This window comes from Copadichromis virginalis, linkage group LG2, assembly GCF_057382275.1.
Source record: "Copadichromis virginalis isolate Kocher_CV1m ecotype Utaka linkage group LG2, C_Virginalis_male_GT1.1, whole genome shotgun sequence".
NCBI classification, from domain to species: domain Eukaryota; kingdom Metazoa; phylum Chordata; class Actinopteri; order Cichliformes; family Cichlidae; genus Copadichromis; species Copadichromis virginalis.
Genome location: NC_140619.1, coordinates 30,208,682 through 30,234,350, shown reverse-complemented (window position 1 = coordinate 30,234,350; position 25,669 = coordinate 30,208,682). Strand labels below are relative to the sequence as shown.

General features: G+C 44.1%; 1 protein-coding gene across 3 annotated transcripts; it reads right to left on the bottom strand.

Moving 5' to 3' along the window:
- Nucleotides 1-20: 20 nt before the first annotated feature.
- Nucleotides 21-24,569, bottom strand: frmpd1b (FERM and PDZ domain containing 1b). 3 transcript variants are annotated; one of them, XM_085478578.1, is made up of 17 exons: nucleotides 24,539-24,569; nucleotides 17,716-17,856; nucleotides 15,734-15,844; nucleotides 13,554-13,726; nucleotides 12,188-12,290; nucleotides 11,165-11,210; nucleotides 10,773-10,877; nucleotides 10,461-10,556; nucleotides 8,801-8,926; nucleotides 8,589-8,708; nucleotides 7,877-8,010; nucleotides 7,128-7,254; nucleotides 6,759-6,851; nucleotides 6,465-6,647; nucleotides 5,940-6,141; nucleotides 4,736-5,695; nucleotides 21-4,548 (listed from the first exon to the last, which is right to left on the bottom strand). In XM_085478578.1, the coding sequence occupies exons 3-17, from the start codon at nucleotides 15,838-15,840 to the stop codon at nucleotides 1,988-1,990; spliced, it is 5,136 nt and encodes a 1,711-aa protein (XP_085334704.1). In that variant the 5' UTR covers nucleotides 15,841-15,844; nucleotides 17,716-17,856; nucleotides 24,539-24,569; the 3' UTR covers nucleotides 21-1,987. The 3 variants fall into 3 exon arrangements, with proteins under 3 accessions (XP_085334704.1, XP_085334706.1, XP_085334705.1); XM_085478580.1 differs by having other exon boundaries at nucleotides 5,994-6,141; XM_085478579.1 differs by lacking the exon at nucleotides 24,539-24,569 and having other exon boundaries at nucleotides 17,716-18,530.
- Between the last annotated feature and the right edge of the window lie 1,100 nt (nucleotides 24,570-25,669).

Below are 25,669 nucleotides of genomic sequence, written 5' to 3'. Positions count from 1 at the left end.
TCAAGACAGCATTATTAAGGTCAGTGTTTCATTTATTCCCAAACAATACATTTCTTGGTACACTAACTTCATGTTTTATGTGGGGATGGAAAAGTGGCTGCTTCTGTAGAAACACAGTGGACTCTCTGACTATGAAATGCTGTTCATACAATGTTCCCGTACGGGAAAGAGTTAGTGACACAGGCACTCTTTACTGATGGAGCCAGCCTAATGAACAACAGGAGACCCTCCTGAGACACAACGTCTTGACGTTAGCATGGTGATGGCTGCACAACTACCTTAACAAAATTTCCCTCAGTCATCAGTCTGGAAGATTAAATACACTACCTTTCCCCTCACCAGCTGTTTCTCAGCACTTAAGCAGTCTTTATTTCAGCTAATCCCCTTATCATATTTGAATAAGCAACCGCTGACTGATTTGGCTTAATTAGCTTCCTGTTGTTTGTAGGTGGCTCGAGTAAATCCTTCAAATCGGATGGCGTCATGTGATATGGAGGAGCTGATAAGTGAACACTGTACATCAGCAAACCGATTGAGCAACGTAGTCCTTTTACTGAAAGTTCACAGACATCAGTATAGACAGAAGTCTTTATATTGACAAAATGCTAATGCCATGCAACCTTGCAAAATGTTGCATTCCTTAATGCAGAAAGTTTTCCAGAAACAAGACAAAAACCAACATTCCAAACAAAGAAAGCATCCATTATATTCAAGCAAACATAATGCAGCTGCTGTTTGTTTTTAATGTTAGCGCAAAAAACAACAGAGTATGTGGGGGGGTTGAGGGGTTTATGTTTGCATAGCCATAAACTAAAGTAGGGACAGAATAGGACACAGAAATATAAATGTATATCTACAGTTCTGACCCCAGCATTGACCATCAGCCCATCCATCAGTCAGTACTCAGTTAATAAAGTGGTGCACCCAAAGACGAAACATTGGCAGGGAACAGTTGTGGCTCAGTGTTTTAAGACTTTGGATCTTTGCTACATCTGGATAGAGTTTAACAGTCACTCTTGTGCCTCGTCAAAAAAAAACAAAAAACTACATAAATAAGGTCCCCTGTTTGGGTGGACCTCACCCACACATTCCCAGAAAATATATACTGTATGTAGTGTCCTTTGGATGAAAACTAGAGTAATATTATAATACTGCATACGATTGGGTAATGGGGTTATATCCAGGAAGCATTCACACAAAGTCAGGTATGGACCGGGAAGGGGCAGAAAAACAGTTTACACAAGGGTACATGTCTCAAAAAAAGGTGCAATCTGTAACAGTCAAAAGTGCTCTCCCTGCTGTGTAATGGTATAGTTGTGACTGTAATGTTGAAAAACTAAATCCTTACAAAGGTGCAAAACCTGCACATATAAAACAAATCAGTTTATTACTATATTTCGCAAGTGAGATACAGAATAGTTCCTGTAGTTTGTCAGTAAATGTACCGTAATCATAAACGTAGAAAATGACAATTTACAGATTACACCTTGTGGAGTGGAGCAATATTTAAAGCAGCAAAAAGATAACGTAATACTGTCTCAAAGGGGAGGGGAAAAAAAAAAAGTTCCAGTGACATCCATAGTTCTTTTTTTCCTCACCAGAGACCTGCCAGTCACAGATCATGGTGCAAATATTGTAAAAATAAATACATAAATACATACATGGGTAATTCATCATTACATACATACACATATTGTATCATAAAATAAGAGAATTATGAGATAATTATAAAATTCATATGTACAAATGCATAGTCCGTATGCGTCCAAGGAGAGGTTTAGCAACGAAGTGACATCGCTTCGTTTTAGGGGTGTGTTTGGTGTTTGTGTTTCAATGTGGGTGTGTGTGTGATGTGTGTGCTGTGGTGTGGTGTGCATGGCACTTACTGTACAAGAACACAAGCGTTACACACCAGATAGCTCTGTGCTGCTTCTTCTTGTCTTCACCTCTAGAGTCAGTGCGTTATTAGTGGGTAAAAGTTCACAGATCAAAAGTTTAGAGGTACATGTCCGGGTGTGTCCGAGGGCTCTACCGTGGGTGTCCGGAAGAGCTGAGTGAGTGCGAATACAGACGAGATGAGCACAGTGCATCGTTTGGCTAGCAGCCTTACCCCGTCGCCCTCTCCCTGACCCTGTACGGTCCCATTGACGCCCCCGCTCCTACCCACTGCCCCAGCGCCAGTTCCAGCTGTCTCAACAGCCCCAACAAACTCCCGATACAGCCCCACTATCTCTTTCAGCTTGTCCATGGCCTCTTGGCCATCATTGTCCTCAACTTTTTGAACCAGATTTGTATTATGGCACATGTCACAACCAGTGCAAGGGTTTGTTTGCAGACAGGCTGCCGACAGCTGTACCAGGGCACTAAAACTATTGGATAAAGAACGCAGGGCTTCATCGGGCGCCCAGCCTACCCGCGTGGCTCGTTGACATCCAGATGCTAACCGTCGAGCCTCAGCCTGAAGAAGACTCCTCTCGGCCTCTGTCATGGTAGCAGGTGTCATCCTATTACACTTTAGGCTTGCTTCTGGGGCAGGGCTGTCTTCGGTTCCATTATGATTTAGATCAGGCCCTACTTTTAACTTTGTGCTATCTTGCTTTGCATCTTGGCATGATGTTTGCTCTGTTTGCTCAGGTGCACCTCGTTCTAAGACCAAAAGAAGCTGATCTATATCGTGACGCAGAGAGGCAAAGCCGCCTTTCAGCCCACCATAATTCTTGTTAGTTAGGGAACGAAGCGAGCCGCCGAATGAGGTTGTGGGTGAAACTGGACACGAAACAAGAGGACTGAGTTCAGAAGAGGTCGTAGAGAAAGTAGACAGCGGGCGAGGGTTGTCCCTCAGCAGTGAAAGAATATTGGGTTTGAGAGAGGGTGTTGTTGTAGGAGATGGGGCAGGTGCCGGCTGGACAGGTTTGGGGCGTATGCGACGGGAGAACTCATAAACTGTGAGCTCATCATCAAAGCTAACGCCATCCTCTGTGTCTCCGCTGAAACAGTTGGCGTAAACAGTGCGGCAGCCACAAGCCTCCCGGTGTTGCTGTGGAGGAGTGCTGTCTGCCAGTGAGGAGGTCGGTGAGTCACCTCCAATCTCCATGCTGGACACACCTCCCAACCCGACTGCTGAGTGAGACCGCGATTGAGGCTGCTCTGATGAAACGCTGCTGCTACGTGCAATATTTTCTCTAAAACTTAGATTAGGGTGGGAGCCGTTTGTTCCACTGGCCTTTTTCATGTGTGCCGACAATTCTTGGGCCTCTTTGATTGTTGCTATGACAACTTCAGCTCCATCATCTAAAATGGTCCCTTTGATTCCTGATTTTGAGGGCACACTCTCTTTGTCCTTGACAGGAGTTTTGTTTAGGTCTGATAAGCCACTGGCTACAGACAAACCAGAGCCAAATCCAGATGTGTCGCCATTGATGGAACTAGTGGACGGATAGTCCAGAGTTCCTAATATCTCCTGGGAACGGGTCATGTACCAAGGAAGGGCCTGAATCTTCCCTCTCAGGGCTGAGGCAGGTAGCCTGCCTCCTAGACTGGAGGAGCTGGTTCTCAGGTCAGATCCTGAACCAGATCTGCCAGATTCTCTGCTTTCTAGGCCCCCTTTAGAATTGGTTGAGGTCAGCGAGGTGGTAACTGTAAGAGGTGCATCTGTATTTTTGGGTGAAAGGCTCTCGTGGCTCAGAGAGACCCTTCTAGGTCCTGACTGGATGCTCCCATTACGACTGCTCCAAGGGTGAATTCCATTTGGAGTACTGACGCCATCCTTACAGATCCCTTTGCTTGGATCAGTAGGAGAGACGGGAGAGCTGGCAGGTAGCGATAAGGGGTGAAGATTGCTTGGTGAAGTGGGTTTGGGAGGCACTGGAGGGGGTATTGTTAGCTTAGTTCCTGAATTAGAGCGAGTGATTGGGGTTAGGCTTGCTGGCCTCTTTGTTAGCAGGTCAGTTCCACTGGTTTTCCCCTCAGCTTCAGGAATTTGCGATTCATCAGGAATGTATTTTTCTTTTTTGGAAACAGCACGCGCTCCATTTTCTAGATCTTTACTTTGTTTTGTGCTGCTTTCCTGTCTTTTTGTCTTTTCTTCATCTTGTGATAGTGATTGCTTGCTATATCGCACTGCTGTGATCAAGGATGACGACATAGGCAATCCACCTGATGTGACCGACTTGAACTCCATGGTGTCCGGCTCCATTTCAAGGAGTTCCGACGACAAACGTCCAGAGGCATCTCCATTGCATTGGGCATATGATCTCCCATGCTGGGGAGACTTGGGAGGAATGATCTGAGGTTTGGGAGGCAGCTGTGGTTTCGGTGCCAATGGTGGTTTGACCTTAACATCAGGTTTCTGTGATGGCTTTGAAGGACTGCCTTGCTGGTTGTTGAGTTGATTCGAAGGGGCTTTAAGTGTATCCGCTTCTTTCTTGGCTTTATAGGATTGGCTTTTATTGGCAAGTGGAGATGACGGCTCTTTCCGCGAGACAGCTGGAAGACTGTTCCAGGTTCCACTCAAACGATTAGCATTGCGTCGGTCAGCCAGCTCTGCATCTGTGAGAGAATGAGAAAAATGAAATGAAAACAACAGAAAGACAGGTATTAATGGACCGACACACATCTTCTCACAATTGTCCCGTCTCCTTTCAACATATCGTAGTCACAGTGCTGTCACATGTCACCAGTACACAGATAAATATACCATCAAGGGACTAAGTTATCAAGCATGCTGTAAACAAACCTGAGAGATCAGGAACTGGAGGAGTAAATCTCTCTTGTGCATCGAAAAACTCATCCTCAGAGTCTGAGACATTGTCTTTGACCAAAAGATTCGGCTTGGGGTTGGGTGAAGGTGTCAGAAACATGCTGTCTTCATCCTTTGATAGACGGTTCTCAGCCTTTCCTGCTTTGCTCCCAGGAATTGAACTTGTTCTTACTGGGACTTTGGGAGGGGTCTTTTTCTTTCTTTTAATAGGTGATCTTTGAAAGGGTATGCTGTCAATCATTCTCAAATCTCTTGAACTAGGAATCTTAGAAATACGTCTAAGTGTCTCAGCGCCCCGATCTTCCTCCTCTTCATCGTCATCATCGTCATCACTGGTAGCCCCAGGCGGGCTTGGTAGGAAGTCAGACTTGGAGAGGTCAGCAAAGCAGAGGCAAGAGTTGTCATTCCCACGGTAATTGAGGTTAGTGGGTCTACGTGGCCCTTGATGGCGTTTTGGCTCCAGGAGGTAGGGGTGGTGAACATCAAAACTTGGAACATCCTCGCCTACGTGCGGCCCGTGAAGGCGAGATTTGGATTTGCTGGCAGCACTGCTCTCCTCAAGTGCAGTGCTCAAGGAACTGCTGGACAAGCTGGAGAAGCTGCTGGTGACTCGCAGGTCAGTGTGGTACCAGGAAGAGTCCAGGTTCATTTCTTCATCCATAACACTGAATTTATGCAGACCACTTCCTGTTGCTCCTCCTTCATCTGGACTCTCATTTCCTTTACCTTCTGTTGTCACTATTATCCTCACTTCCTGTTTGCCTTTGTGCTCCTCTCTCTCTTTTCTTTCTTCCTCTCTCCTCTTCTCTTCCTCCTCTCTTCTCCTCTCTTCCCAGTCCTGACTTGCTGGGTCTGGGCGTTTGTAATTCTGAGAATCCATCGGGTCATCCTCGTCTGTTGAGTCGTCTGAGTCACTGCAGCAGCGAGACACATAACCTAATAAAACCCAGAAAGTGCACAAACACCAGACAAGCATTGCGAAAGCTGTGTTAGTGCATTCATAAAGGAGAATAATATTTAATTTTTGATAGTAAAAAAAAAAAAAAGACATCTTATCTTTTTTTTTTATCCGTATCCGTACTGGATGGTGACATAAATAAACATGTGAGGTGAAAAAAAGGCTATCAAAAAGGCCAAAGCCAGAAAGTCATACGTTTTAAGTGAAACAGTTTTTGCTCACTTGATAGGGATTCATAGCACACGCCCTCTATTACGGCGAACCTCCCACACACACCTTCTTCAGCAGGAATCCGGTGCACCCTCACTTTTGGGCGCCCCAGACGGAAGACGTTGACATTGGGATCCACCAGGAGTTTGCAGTAGCCTCCCAGCAGACACCCTAAGTCTTTGGCTGCCAGAGAGTCCATCAGTAAGGCAAATGGCTGAGAGGGGGAGGGTATTGCAGAAAAAAGGTAAAGTAGTAGTGTTTAAAGCCAAAGGGTAAGAGGGGGAAAGCGATGGAGTGGGAGAAAGAAGGAGAGACAGTCACCTTTTCATTCATGAATTAACATTATATATAGCTAGCCTTAGGCTGTATACTGTTATATATCGCATGTATAGTAGAGAAAGAATGCTTGACCTATATTTAGTGTCATGTTCATGAATATAGTGTGGTGAATGAACATCTGTGCCACGTCTATATGTTTACGAATAATACAGCCTTGCAACTCGATGAACATGTATATCCCACCTAAGGCCCCCTCACCTTCATGTCATGCAGCGAGATGCGCAGCAAGCTGACTTTGTCCGACTCCGTGAGCAGCTCCACTCGGCTGATGCTGCTGAACTCGACCAGCGTAGAGATCACGTTGAGCTTGTGGTTGATGACCTGACTCATCCCATACTTGGCTCCCACCAGCAGCGTGACCAGCACTTCCCTGTCCTGAAGCTGGAAGGAGAAGGAAGAAAGGAAATAAGTGTTGCAGTCATTTTAATTGGTTGCAATTTCCATCGTTTAGCAAATGGATCCACCAATTTACATGAGGCCTTTAGCCCTTACCATCATTGTGGCTGTGTACGACCGTCCCCCATAAGAAATGAGCTCTCCCAGCTGAGTGAGGTAGGCCAAACGAGCCTGATTGGCAGATATTACCTATAACACCACAGAGAAGATATACAGTATGAGCAAGACAGACAAAAAAGGCGGTGGGTGGCATTACCCAAGCCTGATACTGACTATTCACCTTTTTAATTAGCCTCCTACTCAACATCTATTTTTCCTCCAAGCTGCTGTTCTTCCATATACCGCTTTAAACCTTAGGAAGATTAGCAGTCCTCATACATCTCAGCTAAAACGTAGCCTGAAGTCACTGCTGTCACTATGTGTCTCTTTACACCTCTCACATTTTCCTTCCACTTATCCATTTACCTTCTGGCGTGGCTCTAGCAGGGACTGGATCTTTTTGAGGTGGTAGCTAATGGCTTTCCTCAGGTCCTTCTCTCTCATGTTGCCCAGCAGCGTAGGAGAGATGAAGCTGTCCAAGCCGAACTCCTTCCTGTCAACGCCACATTTGCAGAGGCATGAAAGTACTCAGTGAATAAAATGTTACAAAGAAATGCATGAAAAGTGAAAAGAGGTTGTAATGTAAGGACAAAGATACACTTAATATCGGAAGTTAAATTCAGAAATTTCACTGAGCTTTATTTCTTTAAAAAAACAAACCAAAAAAAAAAAAAAAACTACCAGTAGATATTACTAAACAGTCATAGTTCAGCTTTCAGCCCCATTAATTGCAAGTTGTCTTCACAATTATAACTTGTGGGATAAGTATAGAAATGTACAGATAACTGCTCTGTACTACAATATATACAATGTACAACAATGTATGACAACCAGGCCGCAATCCTTAGAAAAAATGGATGTTTGCTTTGCATTTTGAGACACTTCCACTCTCAAGTAATGGGGCAAATATCCTCCACACACCCACTAAACCTCTCCCATCACATTAATAGATTAGGCATTTAGTGAGCTGCCTCATCCTAGACAAATCACAGTAATTGCAGCAGTGAAAAAATGTCAAGGCCCTATTACTCAAAACCTATAATGAGAAGTACCACAATTACAGTGTCCTACTAGTGTGACCCCTAAACGGAAACTCTCCCACGCGTATGACTCACGTAATACTCTTGACTGAGGTTCTGGTCTGTCCACAACTATCTAGTCTCTCATGCATGTGCAGGGCTGCCAGGCGGAGTGCAGTGTTGCACTTCATCTCCACCGCGAAACGCTCCCGTAGCACATCGCCAACACTCTGCAGGCAGAAAGAATCACAGTTTTAGTATTACATAATACACACGCACCTTACAGTGACCTGATTTTTGTCCCAGCATACTCTGCATGTCAGACATTGCAAAGCACGTAGCTCATCAGCATATCTGTAAGTAAACCAGCGACCTGACACTGACAGGGAAAACACAATCGGCGAAGACAATGAAACAGTAAATTGGCATGACATAAGCGGCACTCTCCACTGCTTTAGTGAGCAACAAAAACACGCACAGGCCACATGTAACAATATCAAGACTTAGCATCATCAGAGCAAGTATGTAACTGCTTTGTACAAAAGAAGGACTAAAGAATGTGAGCAACGTGTTATAGGGATAAGGCCATGAAGCTATAAGGAGGGGCTGCATGTTGACTTCAGAGCTACTTTTGCAATATTTTCGAAGAATTTCAGAGCACACTCAGCATAAAGTGGGTACAAAATTTTATTTTCTGTACATACGCAGAGAAAGGACCAAAGTCTAATTGCGAAATAATTCAGAGCAAAAGTCTCTGAGATAAACAATGCATGACCGTAATGGTGACAACAAATAAAGCTTCTCTGACCTGTAAAAAGAAGTACTCAAAGGCAGAGGGGTCATCCTGCAGTAGGTCTCCTGGGTCTCTGGGGATGAAACAAACCCTGAACAGACACCTGTAATCGTGGGAGTCTTTCTTTTGCACCACCTGGTGAAGACAAAAGATAGAGGTGGAAAGTTGTAGCATTTAATCTTCATACATATCTACGAGATATCTCCACATGGATTCTTTTCCTTCACCCTCTGAATGAGCTCATCTTCATGCAGTAGCAGCAGTTTGGTGATGCTGTACTGTTGCTCTAGCACCAGGGCGAAGTACTCGATGGCCCGGATGGACAGCTTATCCTTCAGAGTCAGAACAATGTCCTGGAATGACAAAAAAAACCAACAGCTCACACCTCTTAGACAAACATGTTTCGTCCCACTCCACTGAGGGCAAAGGGACAAAGCTGATTCCCTGTCTCAGATTTGCTTCAGCTGGGAAAACAAACAGAAATACAAAAGCTGCTGTAAAAATAATACCCTGCTCATAAAGACAGAAGCATGTACCTACTGATGGTGACTTACTGACCTTTTCATAATTTTCTTTTTCAGAAACAGTATCTCCCAATGAACTACAACTGTTATAGCCAACCCACACTGTGACACCTTTGGGGGAAATCATACCTTAGCTTCTGGTGCACTTAATTTCAAAATAGTCCCACCTGGTCCTACCAAGCATCTCACAGCTACATTCACCTGTGTGCTCAGTCTCGTGGTGGTTTTAAGAAACTGTGTGGGCTTTTTATTGGCTCATAAGAGGACCGTCTTGAGTCATTTCTGTATATGTTGCAAGGAAAATGGTAAGTAGGTGCAGCAATTTATTGTTATGTATGCAAACATACATGAAACATACCATATATAGGGCAACAATAGAGTTTATACAGTTCTAATGAGCTTGAAAGTCAGTATTTGGTGTGACCACCCTTATTCTTCACCATAGCCTGAAATCTCTTAGGTAGGCCTTCCTGTAATTTGTTTAAGTAGTCTTCAGTTCTCCAGGCTCCTTGAAAAACATTCAAAGCTGTTCTTTGGATGTTGGCTTCATTTTACTCAGTTTTCTGTCAAAATGATCCCTCACTGCTTCAATATTGTTGAGGTCCACGCTCTGGGGAGGCCATCCTTCTACTGAGACCATTTCTGATGAGGCTACAGTGAAGAGTAGATTAAGACCCTGTTTCCTCAGTTTCTTTAAGGGCACACTGCACACCATGGTGAGATATGCCTTGGTTTTGGCTAATTGTTTTTTTTGTTGGTGCAAAAATACTATTTTATGCCAGTCAAACTGTGTTATCTTCTCATAGATTGAAATTCAAATTTGAAATTGGTCTATTCCAAATTTTCTGTTGTGTGTAAAGACACAAGGACTAGACTGAATATGAGTGAAAAAGTCCAAAGGTAAACTTTGAAAGACCTTTATAAACCCAGAAGAACTATTTCTCAAGACTACGCAAAAAATAGCTGTTGTCAGGCTTCTTATTACTGGGGCACACTGCTGTTATGTAATAAAAATGTCAACCATGAATGATGTAGGCATCTCTTGGGTCACTTAGTTACTATATCTATCAAAAGATAAACAAGTCCATCAGGCCGATGAGCGAGCTACTTTCAGCTGTTCTCCTATTCACGAGGGCTTCCAGAGCAGGTAATTTTGCGTGTTTGATATGGCCATTTCTAACATAACCCTGGATGGATTTGCCCCATTCCTCCTGCCCCAGGATCACACCCCCTTTTGCTGGTTAGGCGAACGTGTAACGTACTATACGATGGAGCCACTCAATGAAGCCACCAAGTAAAAGCTCTAAATGCTCTTTTCGGGTAAAACTTTCTAACTAGGCCGGTAATCCTGTTTATTACATACCTTGACGGTGGTGTTGTTGTCGAACTTGAAAGCCTTGGTCTGTCCGTTCTCTAAATAGACTTTCAGAACATTGGGCAGGAAGAGAAGAGAGTTTCCCTGGTGGAAAGAAGTGAGAGATGTGGTCAGACATAATCGATATCAGATGAGAAAAGATCAAATATTAAATGATTGCAAGAAATGTTAGCCCATAAGCCCTAATGAAGAATATTTCATTATGTGGAAAACTGTGAATTGACTGCTGCTTGTAGCCTTACAGTAAATGCTTGTTTTTTGTTTGGCAGCCTCCTTCTGTATCAGATAAGGTTTTCTCACCTGAGTGTGCCCATTGACCACCACCTCCTCTGCAAAGCGCACTTTAACTGGATTACTCCTCAGACGAGCTCTCTTCTCTGCTGACATAATGGATGACTTGGGATTCTGTAGCACACACACACATCAGCACCATTACTGTACATGAAGGATGAAGCATGGGCTAAGACACACATGAGTAACACTGACGCCAGCAGGCTTTAAAATGCAAACATTCAGAGCTGTACTCAGACGGTCGATACATACATCACAGCACAATGTAAAGTGCTTAATCCAGTCAGAAGAGGCAAGCTAAGAGTCACATGCTTGGGAGCACACAGACAGCTTATGTTTAAATGAGCGATGGCATACAGACTGTGTAGTGAGGAGCTCATTAATGTCTTCTTTGTACTCACTGTCATGTGCCGCAGGATAGTCACATTGATACAATCCTCCAAGTTCCTGAACACAGAGAAGAAGCATTCATTCACACAGACGGAGGAGGGATCATAACCTTTCTGCTCAGCTATTAAGTCAGCATCTTCTGCTCTGACCTCTACCGCTAACTCACTAAGCCTTCTACACCCGCAGTCACACATGAATCAGCGTCAAAATCCCAGAAAACAACTGAAATAATTGTCATTGATTTCTTTAATGACTGTGAAAAACGAGAATAGAATTTATTTTGAATTTTCTCTAATTTACACATAATCGAAAGTACACATACAGGCTGAATTATATACATACAGTCCCTTAAATCTACAGTTTTCTAAGAAGGAGAATTTGAGATTTACACAAGCTGGAAAGATTTCTAAACAATCATCGATCATAAGTACAAATTATTGAGATGTGTCACCACTTTGTTCTGGAAGAAGACCCAAACTGTCCCTCTCAAACAAGAGGAAATTGGTGAGGATGTTCAGGAAAAACCCAAGACCCAAGGCTCAATCTTGAACTGATAACTGCTGAAACACCTTGAACTGAGAGGGTGGCGACCAAGAAAGAGGCAGCTTCCCACATAGACAAGCCAAACACTTCAAAAGTAGTTTTGGAAGGGAAACCAGACCATTTATATTAACTCTACCAAAAAGACTGGTCAAATATCCAGAATCATGCCAGAAGATTGTGGATTGATACCTAAAGCATCTCGTTGAAGTACAAGTTGCAGAAGGGACATTTAACCAAATATTAGTTGGGCTATATATTTGAGCCTGTGTGGATACCACTGATCCTGTGTGATTTAGAAAAATGGAAAATAAATTCGATTTTTTGCACCCAATTCTTGCTTTCAAAAGTCTTTAAAGGCATTAATTCAACCCTGGAAAAAGAAAAGTTCAAATAAAATATTAAAAGCCCCAAATTACCCTGAGATTCATGCCCATGATGAGTGCATGGAAACTTCTGACCACAACTGTAGATAGATAGATGGATCTCCTCACCTTAAGACATTTTCCACCTGCTCTTCACTCAAATCCTCCATCGCTGTATCATTAATCTGCAGCACCTGGTCCCCTGGGAATAGTATCCCATCTGCAGGACTTCCTAAACACACGCATTCCCATCAACACACACACACAGATGCACAAATTCACACAATGAAAAGAGTGAGTGCTTGCATAAAACAAAAAAACCCACAGCTGCGTACGTGGAGACAAAGGGAAACACACACGCACACACACACACACACACACACACACACACACACACACACACACACACAGAATGACACACGTGCTTGTTCAATATGGCTGACTCAACAGCGTTCGGCTGAGCTCTCCGGGACGTGAAGGGTTAAGGTTATTCTGGGTGTCTTCCAGCCCGGCTCGGCTCTGCTTTCTGTAGCTATTTATACTCATTTGTCTTCAGGCAAGCGAGCACGACTGAGGCACAGCAGTTTCAGCTTACTCTAACACACAAGCACACAGACACGCTGAGCATCTGTGCACGTAAACACATGCACCCACAAATTTTCACACACCCAGTCTGCCTGGCAAAGCCCCGTCTGTCCCTGATTTGTGACCCACTGAAGGCAAGCCGTACAGCATGGCAAGCTTTTGCACATAAACACACACACCCAAAAGCCAAAGTCCCCTCCTGTTAAGCTTTCATAATAGCGATTCCTCCTCTTCCTCTTTCTACCCTACTTCATCATCCTTCACTTTCCTTCAGCATCTACCAACATGGCCTCTCTGACTATTCCCAATCCCTAAGTGTCACCAACTGTTCATCCCCTCTCTACTTTCTGTACACTTTCACGCTCATTACTTTGCTTTCTTTAGCCATGTTTGCACTTTGGTTGTGTATTTCCCTCTGGGTCTTCCTGCTGGCATCTTCTCTCTCAATTAAATCTTGTCTTCTGTTATCACTTCACTCTCCCTATCTCATTCGTCTCTCCTTTTCCTTGGCAGCAGCTACAGCACTAGTGGCAGGGTGGGACCCTCCTCACTGCATTTATCAGCTTATTTTACAGGATAGACATAAAGTAATGGATCAGCATCTCTCCCTCTCTCCCCCCTGCACTCTGTCTCTCTTTATCAGTCTCTCTATCCCCCATCAAAGTTGCATAAATGAAAAGTGATTGAATTTAGAAAGGATGAGCAGGTGGCTCTGTTGTTTTCGTGGCTTCTCTGGCACCGTGCCCCGGGGCCTGAATGCCAGGAATGTGTGTGTGCGTGTTATGTGTGTGTGAGAGAGATAGAGAGAGAGTGGTAAAGTGTAAATATGCTTGCTGCATGCAGCGAAAATTGCATAAAGCAGGTGGCAATTTGGTAACGCTAACTCACAGCCACTGCACGGCCGATGTACCTGTGGCGATGTCCCTGACCAGCAGGGGTGCGTTTGTGGTGAGGGTGAAGCCATGTCCAGTGCTGCTGTCCAGGACCGGGTCCCTGGTAATCTGCAATGTCAGCTTGGCCTGGAAGTTCTGATTGGACAGACTGTTGGAGCGCTGCGACCTCCCATCGCCTAGCAACCGCTCTCTGAGGAAGTCAGACAGGGTGATGGGTTATCCAACTGGAGGCGACGACAGCCATGAAGAGATACTATGTATTCAAGTAGTGTATTCAAAGAGGAGAAAGTTTACTTTTTGCTCTTCCAGATCACGTTTCTTATTTGTTCCACAGTGACTGCTGATTAAAACGTAGCACAGAAATCCTGTAAAGCGAACCTTCTCTGCGGTGTCACACAGTATTTCCGGCTCCACAGTTCAGACAGCTTGTATATATTTTAGGCCATATGCAGCCTCTCATTTCACTCACTGTCTGAAGACAACTTATTTTAGCTTCTCTACAGTTAAGTCAACTTTCTTCTGATTGGCTGTTCCTCACAAAAGTGGGATTGCTACACCCACACCGAGAGCTGCAGTAGAAAGAAACTTTCTAAAATCGAGTGTTTTGATCATTCAGGTCAGGAATACTCTCTATTTAACCTCTTTATTTAGAAACTTGTCTAAATGAACATTAACCATCATAAGAGGATATATATAACCAAAGATAATGGAAAAGCATGCTAAGTTCACTTTACTGGTGTAAAATAACAGCATTTATTCAAGTCACAATAACTACTGTGGTGTACATTTACCTTGAACCTTTAACCTTGAACATTTTCAAGGCAATGGAAGGTCAAAATGAACCAAAGTGAATCTCAAAATGATATAGAATTCAAGGTGACATGTTGTTGTCTGTTCACTATTATTAAATACACTTAATTTATAACTAATTAGAGAAAAGTATCATATAATCACCTTTCAGAAGCTGTATCTGTTATTAACACTGATTAAATGACACCAACAGATTAACATACATCCTTGGCTTGAATGCACCCTGGAAATAGGTTTACTTTTGAATGAAAAAATGTCTGACGTTTTCACAAAGGCACATCAGACATTGACACTTTTATTGAATCGGTTTAGGTTTTGGTGTGATCTGTGCGTTTTACAACCTCAACATGATTAACAAAAACAGGCCGGGAGAATATTGTGAAAGATCATTTGCACCAACTTGATAGATCTTCGCTGTGTTTTGGTAACTAAGACCCCGTCACAGGGCAAAGGTCTCTCTGGCAGGCCTTCAACACCCTCTTTATGCAAAGCTTCAACACAAGTCATATGAGAAGGCTGGGGAGGACTAAAGCAAATAAATATATGAGATCATTTGTTCTGTCAGCTGTTGGATTGCTAAACAAGCTGCAGGCCAGGGTAGTACACAGTTTTTAACTGCGGACTTTCAGTGCATTTGCAGCTCTCTTCATGATTGCATTTAATGTATGCTTGTCGTTTATTTATGATGTGCGATGACAGTGATGACAACTATTTGTGAACCGAAATTCCCCTCGGGGACGATTACGAATATGCTTCTCGCCAGGAATTCCCAGGAGGAAGTTTACTGGGATTTCTCAGCAACGCGTTCATTGCTGAGAATGAGTCTTAGCGGACAGCCAAATATGAAGGATTCTTGAAAACATATTTGTGGTTTGCTGTGGGACAAGTTTGTGTATGAGAGAGGGACAGTCAGGCAGTTCGGGTTTGAATATGTACTTAGCTATGTGGCTCAGTGTGTGGGTGTAGGGAGGAGGTTTGGTTTGTGTTTGTGTCTTAGTGCGTCCATAACAGGTTGAGAAAGGCAGCTTCTTCTTCAGTTTTTGCCTCTTTTTGTTTTCCACGTGCTGTTTACCCTTTTTTTTAGCTATTGCTAACTCACAATGAGTCAGTAAATTTCCTCAGCATGCTGAACAAATACACACCTGCACTTCCCACATTTTTCATTTTTGTGTCACTCAAGAATCTGGCACCAGGCTTAGACGTGCTTAAAGTTCCTCTTCCACTCTTTACACATTGTTTAGTTGTTTTTAGCATATAAGCATATATTTTTTTAAAACTCTGTCATACTCAGTTTCTTCCCATCAAAATCCACCCTCTAAACACCTTTGCACTGATTTCACCACAAAAACATCTTCCCCCTCAGCTCAGACTCCTTTTAATTCCGTACCTGCTAAGAGACTCTCGAGTGCGTCGTATTATTGTCCCCACCACCTGCTGCACCCGACTGGCCCTCCGAGCCGGAGACCTGCTCCTGCATCGCTCCTGCTCCTCCATTTATCTGAAGCGACAAAGAGAGAAAAGTGCATGAACACGCAGAGGAACAGGGAAACGTGGGAGGAAGATGAAAGGATTTGGTTGGAATAAATGAAACTGAGCTCAGAGCTCAGTTCTGTCTTTTTTGGACTGTGCAATCAGTGCGAGAATTGTGCTCCAGCTACATTTGCATCTAGGCCCTTTTTTATATGCACCGCATGCAGCCTGCCTCGAACACTATGAATAATCAGATGTGTGAGCAGAAAGCAAAAAAAAAAAAAGGCTGTGAGAGAAAGGGGTGGAGTTTAGTCAGCATGAGCAGCAAAACATGGCGAAATGACCTGATTCTCAAAAACAACAACAACTGCATCATCACACAATAAAAGGACTCACAAGTATGCCCCAGTATGAACGTTCACAACACCACCACTCTGCAGCTGTACATTTTCTGCTGAGCTTGCCCCTTAAACAAGGCAGTGGTGAGGACATAAAGAGCGATGGAGGGCTCATTTTAACCCTGGGGAGTTCGACTGAACGCAAACCAAATCTCAAGACTTACTACGCCCCTCAAAAGGGTTTTGTTTCTTTCAGCCAATCAATACTCTGCAGCTGGAAGAGGCTTGTAGAGCGCCTGATAATTACTTGACAGCCTTTATTTGCGGCATGAAGGGGAATTAAGTTATGCTGAGTTTTGTTTTCAGCAGATACTCCCTCGTGATATACTTCATCTGCTGTTTGTGGCCATGCTGGGCGGTTTCACCCACTGAAAGAGGGAAAACAAAGGGGAAAATTTGGCAGGGACGGGAAAAGCAGTGACCTAGATCTGATCTGTTTGGCTAACGATGATGAATGCCCTCCTGAAACTTAATGATCCATACCTTGGCCTGGGGGAAACCAATCCAAGTGCTCGGTCTGACCGGCCTTCGGAAATATGGATCAAACTGCTGCATGCCAACAGTTCTGTGAAGAGCTTAAAAGAGGCAGGGCTCTGGCCGTCTGCCACACTTGTTCCTAGCATTTTAAAAACATGCCTGTGTCCAATAAATGAGGAAGGATGAGTCATTAAAGTAGGAATTACCTCACAGTACTTCTGAGTTATGTAAAAACAATGCATGTTGTGCTGTAAACGGTAGATATTAAGCACTACTACTGTGTGTAAAAGTACATCTATGGGATAGAATTTGTCTTTTTCTTCACATTCACCCACCTCTGCTTCAGTGTCTCTGCTGAATGGAGGCCAGCGCTGACTAGCCCTCCTTAATGGTAGTAAAACATGCAGTGTAGGTTTGTCCTTTAAGAGGATTAGAGGTACTCGCTCTGCACAAGCCCGCACTGGTCAGGGTGTCACTTTAGCACCTCCTGCTTATCCGGATAGAGCCAGATAAACATGGATGAAGAAGACTGAGTGAGAGTAGGTAGTAGACAAATGCACACGAGGAACCAAGTGCACTTAGTATTACATCTGCTCCCCCTTTGATCACTGGAAGAAACATTCACTATGTGTTAAACGTGCAGGTGTATGGATGGGCAAATACGTGCACGTTCAAGTGCTGGGTGAGATGATTCTTCCTCTCTTCTGTCGTTCATTTTCTCCCTCTTTCTCTCACCTTCATTGCCCTTGCAGAGTCAGGTAGTCATCTCCAGTGACAGTCTCTGTGGGCAGCACTTTTTATATACATACTGTACACAACCTAAGCACTGGAGCAACGAGTTTACTATCTTGGCCATCATCAACTGCAGCTCACATTTGCAGCTTTACTAGTAAAGCTAGTCTAGCAGATCCAAGAGGAAATACACTGTGACTGCACTTCCCTCATAGTTCTCGAAAAAAGGAGAGAAAGCAAACAGCCCGGTGTTTCACATTTTCACTGAAGACTCAGAGAGTGCGTGACTCACCGTGATGTAGCTTGTCTCTTCAAGACTCCGGAACAAACATACCCCCTCGCCCTCTGAGACATCAGCTCTGGGTAGGTTGAAAAGAGGTGGAGAGGGGTTGTTGCGATCATCAGGGCCGATGCCAATCTGGAGCTACACCACCTGTGCAGAGCAGAACACTATCAGGAAAACCTGTCAAAACACATCCACGTGACAAGTTTATAATTAGAATGAAGCAGGAAACAACCGGTTTCTGGGACTGATTAACCTCTATTAGCTCAATTTTTAACCTGTTCATTAAAAGAAAGTGAATTCTAATCAAGTAGTCAGTATACTTTCTTGTTAACACATAAGTGTGTCAGGCAAAGCAGATGTGAGCATGAAACAAGTATCTGGTTGTGGTTTTCCAAAAAGGCTCCTCCTCTAGTCCCAGAGGCTCTCTCGCTCTCATCCACTGCTCCTCCACAGCCTCAAAAGCTCATGGCGATGGAGAGAGGAGGCACTCCATCTCCGTCTGGTTGTCTAAATTAAAATTTCATACAGCCCAGTTCAGTTAACAGTTCAGTTAACTGGGTGTGCTCTAAAAGCAGAGAGGACAGCCTGTGAATCCCGATGAGCTGGAGAGAGAACCACTGCCAGGCAAACAGCGATCTTGGCCGATATTAAAAGGGGACAAGTCTTTCATGTGAACATCAGGGCAGATATGTTGGAAACCTAAGCCAGACTCTGGTTTTCAGTGGAAATGAAGGGCTTTGATGTGTACAAGGAGAAATTTGAATTAGGAGAAAACACTGGATAAACATTCTTGCTCTCATCTAAGGAAACCACTTTATTCTGCACTTGAATGTTGATCTATGATGTAAACGCTCATTCTTTGTTGCTTTCTTCTACAAGAGGGAGCAGAAATCAAGGAGCTGATAGTCCCATCATGTAGCTCCTCCATCGGGCCCTGTGTCCCACACACAGAGCTCTTTCACGAGGCCCATGTGTCCCTCAGACAAGGCAGAGGAGGACCTGGACCCACACAGACTGCAGGGCACATGAATAATGTATGGGGCTAATGCAGCTAGCTCAGCCTCCAACCGCCTCCTTCTGCCACTTTGCCAACACAGGCCAGGAGAAGAAGAGTGAGCACAGAAGGAGAGAGGGCGAATGGGGGTTGGAAGCAGGGGGAGAAAGGAGCGCGGGGGGGGGGGTGGCTCTAAGGGGGCTGAGAAAAGGGGCAGGGATACAGAAAGAGAATTGGTCAGGGCAAAGAAAAGAAAGAAAGGACAGGATATTGAAGAGGGAAAAGAAAAGGGGGAGAGTTTTAAAAAGGGTGAAGAGGGCAGCGCCAAAAGAAATGAAAGGAGAAAGCTGCTGGAGAGGACGGGGAAATAAAGAAGAAAAAGTGGAAGGTGACAGAGTCCGTTCATCAGGAGGAGCGGGCGAAAGGGTGGTCAAGTGAAGGCGAGGTTTTTTACCACCGTTTGAGAGCAAACAGTGAGACAGAAGGAGCTGTTAACAAACAGATAGACAACACTCAGACCTGTAGCGTTGGTAGAACCCTCCTCTCTGACTGTGAGAGATCGCTTCAGTTTTCTCAATATGTGCCAGCATCTTCATTTTATCCAAACCCAGCACAGTGGAAGACGGTGACGGGTCTGCTCCTTAATCTCTCTCTGAATCAATAGTGAATCTTAAATGCCATCCTGCACTGTCACGTCCTGAAATCCCCGAGCTCACCATGCAAACAACTCATCAGCAAGCCTCAGAGCCTGCCTGGCCTTTCACTCAGTCTCCCTCCTCTTTTTCCCTTCACCTTCTCACCCCTACACCAGCCTTCACTTTACATGGCGAACGTAGAAGAATGCTGTTAGGTAATAAAGTCTGTCTTCCCTCTTTTTTTCTCTCTCTTTTGTCTGTGTCTGATTTCTCTAAGACAATCCCTCCCCCGTCTGCTCATTTTCCTCACACAATGTCTCTCTGTCGCTGACAAAACAGCCAGTTATTTAATCCCAGTTTGAGGACGCATGCAGTTCATAGAATTGGGCTTCTGGACTCTATCCTCAGGGGGGCTGAGAGGTGGTACTGAACGGGCAGTTCCTGTGCAGTCAGCTGAAGAGAAAATGGTTTTAAGCCCAATTAGCACTGCTGGGCTAAACCACGTCGGTACAGAAAAACCTGAACGTGGCACAGAGAAGTCGCATCAGGGCATGAATCCACTGACTCGACAACAGATTTTATTTAGAAAGGACCGGTTGGGTGTTTTGGACATCTTGTTCCCAATCTGTCCCGTGCACACATACGCACCCCAACCCCCTTCCCAAGCCGAGCACGACACGCCGAATACAGCTGCACCGCATGAGGTGCAGGACAGCGGCAGCAGGGGTTGGTTCAGCAACTCCACATTTCATTTTGGCTCACAGTTGTTGCCAATAAAGTTGGACACAGACTTCAGGGAACATTCAGTCCAACAGCAGCACGCTTGGCAGAAAATACTGCGTGTTTCAATACTTGGAGGACTGGAGGAGGTGGTGGTGGTGGTGTTTGGGGGGGGGGATTTAATGTGAGACAGCTGAAATGATTCAGATTTCATAAATGCAAAGTTGTAAATGTGAAGAACAACAAGCAGAGCAGACAACACAACCCCCCAGAGTCAGTCAGAGTGCAGGATTTGTTCTTTGTCTTTTACTTAGTGCAACAAGATACTTTACTCCAGGGGTGCCCAATCCCAGTCCTCGAGAGCTACCGTCCTGCAGCTTTTAGATGCATCCTTGTTCCCACACACCCGAATCAAATGAATGGCTTGTTATCAGGCCTTTGCCAAACACGATGGCATGCTGAAGAGGTAATCAAACCATTTGATTCAGCTGTGTTGGATTAGGGATGCATCTAAAAGCTGCAGGATAGTAGCTCTCGAGGACTGGGATTGGGCAGCCCTGCTTTACTCATACTGAAGGACTTTAAAAATAAAGTAAATAAATGCTTGACTGCTTATATATAAGGTGGGGAAACGCTCACAATGTGTTCTTAGAAAGTCAAAAAAAGTTGATTATTTCATTAAATTTGCTAATGAATGTCTAAATAAAAAGACGCTTTTGAGTGCTCACTGTAGCTCTATGCGTGTAAGTAAGGAACTGTAAGTCGCTTCGTGTAAGAAGCTCAATATGTGGATGTTGTATAACCACAGAACTTAAAATGGACCGTGTCTAAAATAATGTTCAACTTTGGTTAAAGTAATTAAAAAGCGACTCCATGATGAATCATCAGATGCTTTTCATTAACTCTTTTCTCCATAAAGACGACATTTGACGACCTTCCCCGCACCCTTAATGACAGCTTTTGACACCTCAGTATATATCAATAAAGCTGTGGTTTGACTGCCATTAGGACAGTTTCCGGCCTTTTCCGAGGTTAGCTGCAGAGGTAGAGACCACCCTCACTAATTTCTGATACACACCCAGTAATTTTCTTCTATAAGCAGGCCTGAAATATGACAGAAGCTGCTCAGTTCAGAAAAGCATTTCAAGTGTTGCTCTTAATAGACTTTCAGGGGGTAAAGAGTTAAAGCGTGTGTATTTATATGGTATTACACATACATACATAGATTGGAAGAGGTTTTTAGAGGTGCTTTGATATCCAGTAAAAGGATACAAAGTAGCAGGAGGCAGAGATCAAACCACCAAACCTGTGAGATGTCCCTACATAGTCTTGTATTTTTAGCCAGATTGGCTGTGGCTCCGTGGGCACCATGATGTGTATGTCTACAAATATTACCACAGAATTTGGGGGAGACTCTTGAGGCGCATGGATGATGAATCCAGCTGACTCTGGAGAATCTCTGACTTTTTGTTTAGGGCTACCATGAGGCTGATGCTTTCTTGTGCCCATTAAATATTTAGATTCAACATCCACTAAGCATGCCAGCATAAAATGCTGTACAAAATTTCCAGGTGATGGTCTGCCATAAAATTAAGTAGAAACATCACCAAAGCTAGCTGTAGGGGTTTTTGTTGACTTTCTATTGGTGGAGGTTGCGTGTTTTCCTTATATGATGCGGCATGTGGCAGTGGTCCATGCTATGCAATTGCAAAAAATAAGAAGGAATAAAATCACTGATAAGGTCGATTTTAAAAGGAACAGCTTGTTTGCTTGTTTAACTTCACGGCATGTTGTGTTTTGCTGGTTGTTTGTTACTGCAACCTGTCTTCCAGACATAATCCCATCTTCTGTTTCTCATTCCGTCTGTCAGCTCATTCCATTAGCTTTATGGAGACCGAGCTCACCGTGCACCGCTTGTTTCATTCCCCCTTTCATCAGCGACCTGGCAAGGCTTGAGCTCCCCTGTGCACTATTAAATAATGGGTACGTTGTGTTGTGTCACAGATCTATATCAATGGTTCTCATGGTTCTAAAGAGAAGGAAACATGCAGACAGACATAAAAAGAGAGGAGATGTCTGAGGAAAGCTTTTGGATATACCAGGGTGATAGATGTAGCAAGTCTGGAATTTCTGCAACACTTTTTTTCTTTTGCTGTCTGAGTCAATTTCCTTCAAGTCGGTGATCCTTAAGAGGAACACAATACAAGTCTTATCTTTAAGTAAAAGCAATAAGAGTTCAGTCTGTTTGCTACAAGCTATAATAATGCCCGGGTTCTGTAATAACGCAGATACAGCAGGCTTTCAATATTTCATATCACAGCTAAGAACAGAAAACCTGATTATTAGGAGCCGATGATTTGCTTGGGCTTTTAAGGAAAATTCTTTTCATTCTCAAAGTCTTTTGCTATATGTTCACAGAAATGGGGGGTTGGCCTACATTAAGATACCACTGCCAGTCAGTGGTGGCATCACCAGAGAGCTGTCACATGAATGAGGTCACGTCTCCTGTTTCCTCTGGCGACAGCTCCAGGAAGAAACAGGTGTAAACTACTCAATAATAAACCCATGATGCATGGATATAGTCCTTCATATATCCACCAGAAACAGCCTCTACAATCACATTAGGCAACCCGTGACTACTAATTAGCGGAAATCTTCCTCTTTATAATAACATGAACTGAAGATGAATTCTTGAGCAGGTCGTACTGGTCAGCGTATTGGGAGCAGGAGCAGCCAAACACCAGCTCAGCAGCAGCACAGTCTGCCCCGGAGACATGGAGCTGAGACTAAAGATGAAGAGAGAGGGAGAGGATGGTAGACTGGCTCTGGTTAACCCTTGCGTGGTGTTCGTATTTTTGTTACTCAGCCAGTGTTCATGGGTCTGGTGGACCCGCTAGAGTTTTGGCTTTCCAAATTAACACTATCAAACAATTTTATGTTAAATTACTCAACAGATGTTTACTTCATCCCAATTACAAGACATATGAACAGCAAACATGGTTAATTTTTTCCCTTTACCTTTGTTAGATCACATTTATGAATTAATGTGCTTCTCGTTTTTCTTTTATATAAAATGTTATAAATAAATCAGTTATAATCAAGTGGAGTGAGTGGAAAGACACAACACATTTACACGTGAAAAAATAATTAATTGTTTAATTTTTCTTTTGAAAAAAACTGAACACGGGTCTCACAGACCCGAACACCATACAAGGGTTAAGTGGGGCAGAGGAGCAGTCAGCAGAGAAGATCGAGGATAATGCAGCCAGGCATCAAGTCTTTCCTGATGTGCAAGTTCTGCCCGTCGCTTTTCTTCTCTGGCGGAGTGACCTCAGAGCAGCAATTCCCATCACATGCTTCAGCATACATCCCTGAGTCATAGCACAAAGCCTGCAGCGCTGGCAGGAGCGCAGGCGGCGTGCTCACATGTATACACGCTGAGTGAAAGCAGCTTTATGTTTAGGATCCGCCAAAACGCCATACGGACCGCAAACAGAAGCATGAAAAGAAGATATCAATGAGAAGATAGCAATGAGTGGAAGCTGCATTACTACACACGTCTGGGTCGCAACAAAGCGGTCACATTAAATCACGCCATGCGTTAAACGGAGGGCCCCAGAACAAGCGAAACGCATTGTTCCGGTCTAGTTATGTTGCGCTTGTCATGCCCGACACGGCACGGGAGCGTGAGAGAGAGATAGAGCAGGGAGAGCGGTGCATGGCCAAAGGACACGAGCGAAGAAAAAATCGGAAGAGACGATTGTCTCAGGCTGGCTGCACATCGCCTACGCCCATTCATAGTGTGCGTGTTTTACTACCCAGACTCCTGGCATCCCCCCTACCCACCCACCCCCCTCCTCCTCTGATCAGCCAGGATTTCGTCCGTGCATTTCCCATCTGTAGCTAGTGACGGTGATTTCACTGCGCACACGACAGCGTGGATTTCCAATACCGATGCATAACACATGCGTTTGAGAATATGGTGAATTATAGACCGAGCACTATTTTGTTGAGATTTTGCTATAACTGTATATTATATTGTGTTGATATAATATTAATATACTGGGGGTTGTGAGATTTAACCTCAGCGCCTCTCTCACAAACCCATCATGAATGCCCCTAAAAGCATCGATATCTGCCATCTCACAGGCCAGACACTAACTTTGATCAGCCATGCCCCTCAATCCAGGGGGCTAAACAAAGAGAGAAGAAGAAGAAACGTCACTCTTTTGTTGTTTCCCTTACAGCGTAATCTTAATCGGATTTAAATCTCCGCCACCTCCGTCAAATATAGGGTCCCGGGTGTAGCCCGCGGGTGATGGGAAAGTGACCACGAGTTAAATTATTCATATTCAGATGATAATCTGTGCAAATGGCAGGGCTGTCTGAACGCAAGGTGCCGGTCGGCGCCTGCGTAACCAGCCGGGCGCTCCTGTCCTTCATCAGACAGCAAACGCCGCGAAATAAGTAAAGGACTCACCTCGTGGTTGATCGGGAGACCGGGAGTCTAACCTCCTTAGACTCCCGGGGATTGGTGGTTAGGCTTCCCCCCTCTTTTCTACTAAAAGACGAGAGATTTTATACGAGACGAAATCCGTTTCTCGAAAATACCCTCCCGCGCCAGATGATGATGGTGATGTGGTGTGCGGGGGGTTTGGCTAAAAGCTGGATGCTGTCATCGTACTGGGACTGCTCCCTGCCTAATCCTCGGCCCTGAGCTCAGAAATAACCCACCCCCTCTCTCTGCTCGTCTCTCTCTCTCTCTCTCTCTCTCTCTCTCTCTCTCTCGCTTTCTCTCCTTCTCCACCCCCTCGCTGCCTCCATCGCTGTCTGTCCGGGAGGACCCCCCCCCCCCCCTACCCGATCATCCCACCCCTTCTCCACAAGGTCAGTTAGTTACAGCAAATGAGTTATTATAGTCATTGTAGTCAGTAAGGATTCATTTGGGCGTTTCTGATAAGTTCTTCGGTTAGTATGTTAAGTGAAGAAGTTATAGAGCAAATCAAAACCATAAAATTAGATTTACTGTCAAATAAATCAACATATAATAATAATAATAATAATAATAGTGTGTGTGTGTGTGTGTGTGTGTGTGTGTGTGTGTGTGTGTGTGTGTGTGTGTTGAAATAATCTTAATTTTAAAAGCAGCCCACACGCACAGATAGACTGCTGTGCTATACAGGAAATTTGCCAGGGGCCCCAGACGGCCGGGTTCCCAAAGGGTTCCCGATTTATTGTAGGCTATTTCAGCTGGCCTCAGGTAATTTAGTTCATTACAACTTTGCCTGGCATCATACACATAATCACTCAGTTAAATAACAACGGTCCCAAAGCGGAGCCTGTGCTGCTGCCACTCTCAAAAAGATCTATGCACTTCCTAAATTAAATGTTTTTAAAGCTAATCACCGAAAAACAGGGTCAAATTGACCCTTGTGGACCACACCCGTGAGACCAACATTATTATTATTATTATTATTATTATTATTATTATTATTATTATTATTATTATTATTATTATTAGTTTATTTTCTTAACATGATATTATGTTTTAGCAGAAAGACAATTTCCTGAGGAGTATTAATTCTTCTGCATTACACTGGATAAGACTATT

Excerpts from the sequence above, each read along its gene's own strand:
- frmpd1b (XM_085478578.1), bottom strand. The coding sequence starts at position 15,840 with ATGGAGGAGCAGGAGCGATGCAGGAGCAGGTCTCCGGCTCGGAGGGCC. Across the intron at positions 8,709-8,800 it reads AAGATGAGCTCATTCAGAGG|GTGGTGCAAAAGAAAGACTC; the intron begins GTGAAGGAAAAG and ends TGTCTTCACCAG. Across the intron at positions 8,011-8,588 it reads TTGAGTACTTCTTTTTACAG|AGTGTTGGCGATGTGCTACG; the intron begins GTCAGAGAAGCT and ends TTCTGCCTGCAG.